General features: G+C 57.0%; 2 protein-coding genes across 3 annotated transcripts in view; both read left to right on the forward strand.

Moving 5' to 3' along the window:
- Positions 1-343: 343 nt before the first annotated feature.
- Positions 344-3,783, forward strand: NXPH4 (neurexophilin 4). Its single transcript, XM_044682030.1, has 3 exons — positions 344-508; positions 1,774-2,151; positions 2,543-3,783. Exons 1-3 carry the CDS (start codon positions 344-346, stop codon positions 3,443-3,445), a joined length of 1,446 nt encoding a protein of 481 aa, XP_044537965.1. The 3' UTR covers positions 3,446-3,783.
- Positions 3,784-8,875: 5,092 nt separating this feature from the next.
- Positions 8,876-10,870, forward strand: part of SHMT2 (serine hydroxymethyltransferase 2) — an 8,527-nt gene continuing 6,532 nt past the window's right edge. The window contains exons 1-3 of one of the 2 annotated variants that reach the window (XM_044680605.1): positions 8,876-8,964; positions 10,002-10,190; positions 10,560-10,639. In XM_044680605.1, coding sequence (XP_044536540.1) covers positions 8,932-8,964; positions 10,002-10,190; positions 10,560-10,639 — 302 coding nt within the window. In that variant the 5' untranslated portion in view covers positions 8,876-8,931. Of the gene's footprint in view, positions 8,965-9,990; positions 10,191-10,559; positions 10,640-10,870 lie in introns of both variants that reach the window. The other variant, XM_044680606.1, reaches the window with a different exon arrangement.

The following is a 10,870-nucleotide window of genomic DNA, read 5'->3' on the forward strand; positions in this document are numbered from 1 at the left end:
CATCAAGGGTTGGGGGGGGGTTGAAATAGAAAAAGGGACTTGCAGACCTAGAGGAAACCGATTTTATTTCATCATATTCTCTCTTGTTCCCACTCCTCAGTTCATTTCCTCCCAGATAGACCCCTTCCTCCGCCCAGGTCACTTCCCTTCCCCCCAGTCCATGGTCGGTCAGGGCCCACCCACACCCACACCCACACAGCACACCCGCCTACTTTCATCTTTCAGACTCCCGCAGTGAATGGGGAGGGGGGGGGGAGAGAACCAGAGCCACGGGATTTGCAGGGATCAGAGAAGGCGAAATAGCAATTTGTCTGGGATCAGGCACCCGGGTGGGGAAGGAAGGATGGACAAGCGGCTTTCAGACACCACCACCACCCCGCCGCTGTCTCAGACCCCTCCAGTTCCCAGGCCCTCCCCCATATCAGCTGAGCTGGTGTCTGGGGAATTGGCAGAGACCTGCCCGAGTTCCTTCCTCCTTGCAAGGAGAGGGAAGACCTTAGGCTGGCCCGTAAAGACTAGGACTTGGATTGAGGTGGGGCATCATGGTACGCCTAGATCCCTGAGAGGGGCAAGGGGCAGGGGGAGGGAGACAGGGAGGGGTAAGGGATGAAATGTCGCCTAGATGGTCCTAGAAAAGAGAAGCAGTCGAACCCGAGGCAGGGATGTTGGGGGGCCGAAGTCTCTACTCTTGTAGCCTGGCTCGCTCATCTGCTGAAAGGCTGGGTTTCTCCGCAGGGCAGAAGCCTGGGCACAGGTAGGGGCTAGGGCCTTTTGGCCGACCCTTTTCCAGCCCGAAGGGCTCCCCGATCCCCACTCCGTTTGGCTCGGCCTTGGCTCCCCGCACTGGGGCCTAAGATCCCCTAGTCTCGTCCCGTACACCAAAGGGTTCCCACAGGCTTAGTTCCCCCATCTTCCCTCGCTCCCACCCCCCAGGCCCAGAGGTTCGGCTCCTCCGCTCCCCCTCAGCCCCAGCGTTTCTCCTCATTTTGGGGCCTCCCTCGTTCCTCCGCTCAGCGCTCAGTGTCTGCTTCTTACTCCCTCGCCGCCCCTCAGCCCTCCTCACCTGGGCAAGGCTGGGGGATGGGCGGAGGGGAGGGGGCGATAAATATGTATGATGAGCAGGCGGCGGCAGCATTAATAACCCGGGATCGCAGCGCTGCAGGGACTGAGGCGGCGGCGGCGGCTAGACAGAGATTCCGGCTCCTCTGAGGCTCCCCGCCCCCCAATGCCAAGGCCCCTGGGATCCCCGGCCCTGACCTGGTGTGTCCCCTCTCGGTGTGGACAAACAGCCAGAGTTCACACGTGGTGTGTGCACAGTCCCGCAACACCCTGAGTGCTCAAGGACAGTGAATACACATGGACACCTCCCCGCCCCCCGCAGCCGCCCAGTGCCCACGGTTGGATTCTCAGTTCGAGCCAGTGTAGACACGCACGGTGCCCTCCCTCCCGCTCCCCCAGCCTCCCAGCATCTCCATATTTCTTCCCTCTCGCTCTCTCCTCGTCTCCTTCATTCCCTGCACCCTCTTCTCCCGCTCCACCCCCCCCCCCTCCGCCTCCGCCCCGGGATAATTGATGGCCCGGGCCTGGCCCGGCCGCTCCCGCCTCTCGATCCATCTTGTACTCGCGCCAGCGCTGTCTCACCGGATCGGCCGCCACCTGAGACACTGAGAGACAGGCAGGAGGAGAGAGGGAGGCGGGGGCGCCAGCCAGGGGGCGGCCGAGGTGGGGGGCTGGGAGCAGGACCCTCTCGCCTGTCCTGCAAACCCCTTGGAGCAAGAGCCCCCCGGCGGTGGGGAGAGGGTCTTTTTCGCGCCCTGTGGGAGTAGGAATTCAACCCCCAAGCTGCAAGGCTGCCCCACCACAGGCCACGCCTCCACCCCCGGGGGGGGGCAACCTTTGGAGCCCGGCCTGGAGCTCGCTTTCAGCTCGGGCTCCGCAGCGCCCCCCTCTGCTGAGGCAACGAGATACAGGGCACTTCGAGGGGCTGGGCTGGCAGCACCAGCAGCCCAGGGAAGGCTTCTTCGGTCCTCCTCCCTGCTCAGCCCCATCTGGCCCGGCCCTGAGTTGCTGAGTCGCAGTTTCCCCCACCCTCCCCTGGGACTACCTCGGGATTTTGATGGATTGCTGCCTCCCCCCCTGATTAATGAGCAGGCACGGGGGCCACATATGGAACTGCCTGTGCCAGGCGGCCTACCTCGCCGCCACCCCCTCCCTGTCCTTCCTGGCCTGTTTAGCTTTCTCCCCACAAACCCTCTTCTCCCCTCCAGGAAGGAAAGGCGGGGGAAGAGGAAGGTCCAAGGGGGCATGGCTTAAGAGAGCCAGAGATCCAAGGAGAGGGAAAGGAAGGCAGGGAAAGAGAAGGGGCCTGCACGGGAAGAAGGGCACGTGGGCCGGGAGAGGGGCTCTTAGATCCCTTCCCCAAACCTCCTCTCTCTCTCTCTCTCTCTCTCTCTCTCTCTCTCTGTATTCGTCTCTGTCTCTGTCTCTCTGTATGTCTTTCCGTCTCTCTGTATGTCTTTCCGTCTCTCCTCCCACTCTTCAGGCCTCCAGTGCCCAACTGCCTGTGTCTCGGACCCCGAGGTATCTGGAGCTGCGCCCTGCTGCTGGGCCTGGAGCGGCCTCTCAAGGCCGCCTCTTCCCTGCCCCGCGATCCTCGGAAGGCTACGGCGCAGCCGAGACCTGGAATTGGGCCTTGCCAACTAACTACACTGGGGTCGGGGCTGGAGGGCCGGGGGGGGCCGGGGCTGGCTTGGCTCCCCCTGCCCAGCGCACCAAGAGGAAGCCGTCGATCAAGGCCGCCAGGGCCAAGAAGATCTTCGGCTGGGGGGACTTCTATTTCCGGGTGCACACCCTCAAATTCTCCCTGCTCGTCACGGGCAAGATCGTGGACCACGTCAACGGCACTTTCAGCGTTTACTTCCGGCACAATTCCTCCAGCCTGGGCAACCTGAGCGTCAGCATAGTGCCTCCGTCAAAGCTCGTAGAGTTCGGGGGGGTGCTGCTTGCCGGCCCGTCGCCTCACCCCCTACAGTCCACTCTGGCCCTGGAGGGAGCCGCCCTCCCGGGCCTCGGGGCTCCCCTGGGAGTGCCTGCGGGGGGATCGCTGGGCATGCCGTCGGGGGGAAGCCTGGGAGGGGCCCTCGGGGGAGCGCTGGCAGGGCCCCTAGGGGGGGCCCTGGGGGTCCCCGGGGCTAAGGAGTCGCGGGCCTTCAATTGCCACGTGGAGTACGAGAAGACGAACCGGGCTCGGAAGCACCGGCCCTGCTTGTACGACCCGTCGCAGGTGTGTTTCACGGAGCACACCCAGAGCCAGGCGGCGTGGCTCTGCGCCAAGCCCTTCAAAGTCATCTGCATCTTCGTCTCCTTTCTCAGCTTTGACTACAAACTGGTGCAGAAGGTGTGCCCGGACTACAACTTCCAGAGCGAGCACCCCTACTTCGGCTAACCGCTGCCCCATTCCCGCCGCCCAGCTGCCCTTGATTTCCCTCACACCTAACCCTCCCGGAACTAAGCAGCCAGGGCGCCCACCCACCCACGCATCTCCTACTCCCGCCCCGCTCCCCCACCCCCCGCTGCTTCCTGGGTCAGTAAGGGCAGGAGAGGCCCCGGTGCATCCCGGGGAGGGCGGAAGGACACTAGGGAGGCCCACCAGAAAGGCCACTGACCCTGCTACTCTCTCCTAAGATTTCCCCTTCCGCTTTGGAACTGGCTGGGTGCCCGGCATCCCAGGGACTTCACCGTGCTTCTGTCCTCCTCTAACGCAGCTCCCTTCCCACCAGCCCCCAGCTCCTCCTTCCTAGCCACCTTCAAATGGCCGGGGGTGGGGTGGGGAGTGGGGGTGGGGGGGAAGGAGAGGAGGCAGCCCCGCGGGGGTCTCTCTTCTCCTGGCCCTGAACTTCAGAGCCTCCAGAGCGCCCACTCTGGCCGACAGCCTCTCCCCAGCCCCGCTGACCCAACTCCCTGGAATTCCAGCCCTCCCTCCACAGATGTCTATTCTCCTCTTCCCTCCTAGTATTCCGGGCCCCCTATAGTGCCTGGCCGCCCTTGGAACGTCTAGCCCCGACCTTTATTATGCTTGATCCTTTATTCTACCCATTCACTTCTCTATGAGCACCCAAGACCCCCGCCGGTGCAGGACCAAAATGAGGGCTAGAGGGCTCGGCCCCTGGCCCCGCTCTGCCCCGCCACTCCTCTCCTTCGAAAGGCCAGTCCCGTCCTGCCCCTCCCCGCCGCTGCTTCTTATTTTTCTATGCCCTCCCCCAAGTTACAATGAACCGCAGATGTAAAGGGAAGAAAATAAAGTCAACCCCAACACGAGTCTCCGTGAGCCCTTTCCAGGGGTAGCTGGAGTTGGGAGGAGGGCAGCCATGATGGCCACCTTGGGCAGCTCCTTCCCCACTCTGGGAACGGGCGAGCTGGGAGATGAAAGTGACCCAAGAGAAATCCGCCTCTAGAGGTGGGGCATCAGCTCTGAAGAGCGAAGGCTGAGGGCAGAGAAGCCCTAAAGGTTGCCTCGAAGATGCCCGGGGGCGTGTTTGGGGGCGGGGATTACAGGGGTAGATACTGACCGCAAAGGGAAGAAATGTCTGTGAGACTAGGCAGGGATGGGCCGAATGGGAGCCGGAGGAAGAAAGGAATCTCATTGTTAATAACTGTTGTGGCCGGGGGTCTAGAAAGCAGAATGAGGCCCCGGGCGATAAGGAAGGTGGCTGACAATCCATTAGGCTCTGTCCCAACTAGCAAGTCGTACAAGCTGGGGCAGCGGGGCAGAGTGAGCCGGGGCCACTGTTTGTGGCATCTGGAGCCATCGATTTTCCTTTGATTTCCTGGGCGCTGAGTTTGCAGACTGGCAGGGGCGGGAGAAAGGAGGGAAGAAGCCCTGGGAAGAAGATTGGAGAAGATGGGCGGAGACGACCCCCCAGGCTGGAGGTGACCAGAAGGCAGGACGCCCCAAGGCTACTGGGGCCCTGGACGTAGGGCCCCGCCCCCAGGAGCCTCCTGGCCACCCCCTCCCCAATGCTAACCCCCAGCCCCAGACTTCTCCCTCCTGCTGGAGCTGGAACTAATTTTATCCGCCTTCAACCCCTGCCCAGGCGTTAATTGGAGGCAGCTTCATTAACAGCTCTCCCACACCCAAAGCCCCCGTACCCTGGGGAACTCCAGCCAGAAGAGGCAGGCAAGCTGAGGCAGAGAGCCCCCTCCCCGCCTGGCCTTGGGCCCCCAGGGACAGGGGCAGTCAGGGTGAGCACAAGGACCCTCAGATTAGGGGAGCCACCCCAACCTGGACGGCCAGCTTGGGGAGGAAAGGGCCTAGTGCAGACCGGAGCTCCTGGGAGCCAATCAGGAGGCAGCCAGACCTGAGCTTCAGAGCTGGAGGGTTTTTAAGGTCAAGTCCAGTAGAAGGGGTGGGAGAGGGTGAAGAGATCCCTTTCCCTACCGCCATAGAGGTGAAGGAGGGGAGGCTTAGCCTGCATTGTGAGAGGGGGAGAGACAGAGCTAGTGAGACACACAGGAATAGAGAGAGACAGAGACACAGAGAGATAGACACATAGACAGATGGAGACCGAGACACAGAGACAGGTAGAAACAGACAGTGAGAGAGAAGCACAGAGACTAAAAGAGACACAGAGCCGGAGAGATAAAGACGGACACATTGAGAGAGAAGCACAGAGACAGAGACATACAGAGAGAACAGACACAGACACAGAGAGATAAAGACAGACACACAGAGAGACAGAGACAAAGATAGATGGAGACAGAGATAGAGACAGAGAGGGAGGCACAAAGACAGAGAGAGATAGAGACACGACAGGCACTTTGTAGAACTCCTTTAAAAACCCTTACCTTCTATCTTAGAATGGATACTAAGGAAGGGTTCCAAGGCAGAAGAGCAGTAAGGGCTAGGCAATGGGGGTTAAGTGACCTGTCCAGGGTCACACAGCTAGGAAGTGTCTGAGGTTAGAGTTGAACCCAGGACCTCCCCGAAAAATGACCCAGTCCCTGCCCTCAAGAAACTTGCAGTCTGTAGGAGAAGGCAGCTGCACTGCCAAAAGTATGATACAAATTCCAAAGTGATTGGAGAGGAGCTGGACAGAGAGCTGAGAAATTTGAAAAGGGAAGAATTACTTTCCCCTGCATCTGAGGCTCCCATCCCCAGTGCCTCCTCCAAAAAAAAATTCCCATCAAAGCAGGAGATTGTTCTGTCCACCCCCCTTTTCCATGCCCCGCCATTGTTCTTTTATTATTCCTCTTCCATTTCCAGGCTCCCTTTGATGGTCACAGGACCTTTGATGGTCAGAGAACTTCAGAGGCAGAAAAATCACAGAACTGTGGAGTGAAAGGACCTCAGGGGTCATTGAGTCTACTGGTACCAGAAGCATCAGCTCCCTTCTACAACATCCCTGAAAAGTGGTTTAGCCTTTGCTTGAACACCTCCAGTGATGGAGAGTTCATTACTTCCTGAACAACCTGTTCCATTGTTGGGCTGCTCTCTAGACTATCCTGCTTGAAAGGAATAGGAGAGATCATCTATTCTGACCCAGAGGCCCAGAGAGAAAGGGAGACAGCCTGATGCCTTGGAAAAGGGATCACCAAGTGTCTGTCTAACCAATCAAACACCAGGAAAAGTGAGCCTTAGCCAAAGGAAGTCAGTGGTGAAGTGAATACTGTGATCTGAGTTCAAGTCTGGCCTGAGATACTTGCTTGACCTAGACCCAATTTGCCTCAGTTTGGAGGTCAGAGGATAGAACACTGGTCCTGAAGTCAGGAAAACCTGAGTTCCAATCTGATTCAGACACTTACTAGTCACTTAACCCTGCTGGCCTCAGTTTCCTTATCTGTAAAATGAGCTGGAGAAGCAAATGGCAAGCCATTTCAGTATCTCTGCCAAGAAAATCCCAAATGGGGTCCCAGTCAGACCTGACAAAAACAGGAATGGTCCTTGTTGTCTAGAAGTTTATAGTCTAGCCGAGGGTGTTAGCATGTACATATAGAGAGATGTATACAAAATATACACAAAGGAAAACTGGGAGAAAGAGGGGTACTAGCAGCTGGGGCAAAAGGAAGAGTTTCCTAGAGAAAGTAGTATTTGAGTTGGATCTGGAAGGAGACTAGGGATTCGGAGTGACAGGCGTGAAGAGGAAGGATGACCCATTGCAAAGATTCAGAGGTGGGAGATGAATCATGTAAGAGGCAAAGTAAGGAAGGGCCTGGGCCATAGAGTTCTTGGAAATGAGCAATGTGTATTAAGGTGGGGAAGGTCATTTGGAGCCAGATCTGGAAGGGCTTTGAATTCCAATCCAACACGTTTCCATTTGATCCTAAAGAGATTAAGGAGCTGGTGGAGTTGTTGAGCAGGACAGTGATGTGATCAGACTTGAACTTTGGGAAAGTCACTTTGGTAATTTGGTAGAGAGCAGTTTAGAGTAGGAAAGAAGATTTGAGTCTAGGAGACCAATTGGAGGGCTATTGCTAGGTAGGATATGATGAGGGGCTGCCATTCGAGAGGAGAGGAGGGGAAAGATGTACCAAGTGTTATGGAAGTTAAAAGAATAGACCAAGCCACTGAACAATCCTGTAGGCTGAGCAAGAATAAGTTCAGGATGACCCAAATGTTGTCAACTTGGAAAGATGCTGGGCAGATGGTGGCACCCTAAACCCAAGGAGCAAGTTCAAAAAAGGACTGGGTTTGGGGGCAGAGGGTTAAATTTAAAATGCTGAGTTTGAAGGACATCCCATTTGGAATGTCCAGTAAGAAATGGATGGTGCAAGATTTAAGGTCAGAGAGGTAGGTTCAGAACCCAAAGAACCCGAAAAAGGGGCTCCATCATCTATAGACAAAGAAAAGGAGGCCCAGAGAAATTTGAGACTTGAAAAAGGTCACACAGCTAGCAAGAAGCTGAGGCAGGATCTGAACTCAGATCTTCCTGACTTCAGGCACTCTAAGAATAGGAATTGGTTAGAGCCTGGACCTGTGATTTTATTGGGAGAGGGAGCTCCTAATCCATGAGATCCTACTGAAAATAGAGATCTGGGACACATCAATAAAGAGAAGAGAATTAGAACTGGGGGTTGAGAAAGAAAGAGACAGAGAGAGAGAGCCAGAGGCAGGGAGACAGAGAAGGGCCCAGGAAAAGTCTTGGGAGAGATCCCTAGGTAGGGGCTAGGACATGGACAATTTGCCCAAGGGAATCTGAAAAGGAGAAATCCTAGGTGGAGGAGGAGGAGAGCAAGAGGAAGAGCAGGTCACCAAAGGCTGGGCCGTGGTGTCAGGGAGGTCCCAAAGAATGAGATTGGCCAGCAGAGCGCTCATCAGTGATGTGCGAAAAGGCAGTTCCCACAAGTAATAAGACTGGAAGCCTGCCAGCAAGAGCTTAAAAGAGACTGAGAAGAGAAAAGAAGAATGCAGAGCAACGGGCAAAAGACCAGGAGCCGTTTCTTAGATTTTCACTAAGAAAGGGTGCAAAGACAGAGGGTCATACGGAGTTCGGAGGGACCACAGATTCTGGAAGGCTCCGGGGAGGAATTTGTGAGGATGGGCAACACTTAAGCATGTTTATAGGCAGCAGGTAAAGAACCCAGGTCGCAGAGCCCCTATGGAGAAACTGAGGATGGGGGCTTACTGGATGGGAGAAGATGGAGTCGGGGGCAACGCGAGATCTATCTCACCCCACCTCGGCCCCATCTGGCCCCCACAAAATTTCCAAGTTTGTCTAGGCTGGAAACAAGAACGAAAAATGCCTACAAGACTACAACTCCCAGAAGGCCCAGACGGAGCTCATTTGCGCATGTGCCAGCACCGCCTCGCCTCTAAGCCGGGAGCTACGAGAAGGTGTATTTCTGGCGCATGCGCTACAGTATCCCTCCTCTTCCGAGCTTTTGGCTGCTGGGGCCCCGGGTACTTGGTGGGACCTGCTGAGTCTCGGAACCGCGATGTTACCCTTTCCCTTGCTCCGTGCATTCCGGGTAAGGCCAGGGCCTTGGAGGCAGGTGGACACCACACACACATTTCCCTCCCCCTGGGAGGATTTGTCCCAGGCCTGGGGCTTTTGCCCGGCAGTTTGTAGCACATGGCCCGCGGGCGGGGGACTGGGGGAAGGGAAGCGCTGAGAGCTGGAGCCCCCTCGACCCACGAATGTGCATCGTGGTGTCCTGATTCGTGGTCAAGGGGCGTAGGAGAGAGAAGGAACCCCCGGCCTGCCTAGGACCCCCTCACTGGAGTACCCCAACTTTTAGACTAGCTAGGCTGGGTTCCCCCATTCCTTCTCCCCCAAAACTCAGGAGGAGAGGATGGGCGAGGACACTGCAAGGCTACAGGTGTCTTGGAGGGACTTCGGGGAGGGGGAGATGGGGAAGGGATCAGGAATTGTGTCACCCCCAGGTCTTCTCCAGGGCAGGTTTGAGATCCACACCCCTGCACAGTGCCCCATCCCCAGCTGTCCAGGGCCTCCTTTTGGCCCCTCTGGCCCAGCATGCCAGGGGGTCCCCCCTGGGCCTCCAGGAATGGAAGCTGCACAGTTAGCTCAACCCCTGCCAGCAGCAAAAGTCAAAAACCAGCCCTAGACTGGCAGATGATGCAACTGGCCCCTGCTGGTTGCATCAGGGAACCCCCCCCCAAAAGAAAAGAGGGTGGAGAGTGGGTGGGATGTAGCCCACAGGGGCACGGTGTGCCGGTGCTGTGGCTGCCTTGGCCAGATCCCCAGGTTGGAGCCTGGACTCAGAGCATTGCCTTGTTGTGGCCTGTGGGGGCCAGGCTCTCAGGACTGGAGGAGAGTTCCCTGGGCAGCAGCTTGATTTCCCCAGAGGGGGCCCTCTCCCTGCCCCCAGCTGAGTAGAATAGGTCAGGTCAGAGCTACCCCCCTGGACTCTGTGCTGAACTTTGGCCTCTAAATTGTCCTCAGGAATGGCCAGGCTGAGTTGACCTGAGCCACTGGGGGCAGGGCCTGAGTGACTGTATCTATGGGTGCATGTCTGTGGTTTCTCTTTGCCCCTGGCCCCTCCAGAGAGGCAGCTGGCTGTTCCAGGTCGCTCTTCGGGCCCAGCATGGGGAGGCAGCCAAGGCCCAGGCTGGAGAGACCACCAGAGGCTGGACAGGCCAGGAAAGCCTGTCTGACAGTGACCCTGAGATGTGGGAACTCCTACAAAGGGAGAAGGATAGACAGTGCCGGGGCCTAGAGCTCATTGCCTCAGAGGTAGGAGCACTGGGGGAGCAGGGATGTTTCAGGGTGGGGGCCAGGAGGGTTCCTGGAGCCTCTGCTCTGACTTTAGGGCAGTGAAATGCTCTAATAGAAGTGGATCCTTTCCTACCTGAAGGGAATGTTTGACTCAGAACGCCATAAATGCATTATCTGTGTTGCATTTTAATTGATTTTGTTAAACATTTCCATGTTGTACTGGGGAGTTTTGCTAGTCTGAGTTCTGGAGGATGAGGCTTGGTCGCTAGGCTCCAGGGGTAGGAAGGACCACCGGGCTGGTCTGGGACCATAATTCCAGGGAACTGGGAGGAGATTTGGGGCTCCCTATATAATACCTCCCAATATCTGTCATTACCTTCATCTCAGAACTTCTGTAGCCGAGCAGCCCTGGAGGCTTTGGGATCCTGTCTAAACAACAAGTATTCAGAGGGCTACCCTGGCAAGAGGTGAGATGGGGGTGCCAGGGCCAAGAGGAGGCTGGAGCTGTGGGAGGGAGGATGGAGTGAACCTAGCCTTTCAGAGCCCTCCCCTCCCCTCCCCATCCTCTCTCTCTCTCTCTCTCTCTCTCTCTCTCTCTCTCTCTCTCTCTCTCTCCCCTCTTCTGTCTGTTCTTTTTCTTTCCTCTCTTCTCTTTCTCCTCACTTTCCTTTCTCTTCTCTCTTACTTTTTTCTCTTTC

Source organism: Gracilinanus agilis, chromosome 6 (assembly GCF_016433145.1).
Source record: "Gracilinanus agilis isolate LMUSP501 chromosome 6, AgileGrace, whole genome shotgun sequence".
Taxonomy (NCBI): domain Eukaryota; kingdom Metazoa; phylum Chordata; class Mammalia; order Didelphimorphia; family Didelphidae; genus Gracilinanus; species Gracilinanus agilis.

What these genes read in the sequence shown, in the direction of transcription:
- NXPH4 (XM_044682030.1), top strand. Translation starts at nt 344, where the DNA reads ATGGACAAGCGGCTTTCAGACACCACCACCACCCCGCCGCTGTCTCAG. An exon ending in GGAAGACCTTAGGCTGGCCC is followed by an intron (nt 509 to 1,773) that starts GTAAAGACTAGG and finishes AACCCCTTGGAG; the next exon opens with CAAGAGCCCCCCGGCGGTGG. An exon ending in CCCCCCTGATTAATGAGCAG is followed by an intron (nt 2,152 to 2,542) that starts GCACGGGGGCCA and finishes CCCACTCTTCAG; the next exon opens with GCCTCCAGTGCCCAACTGCC.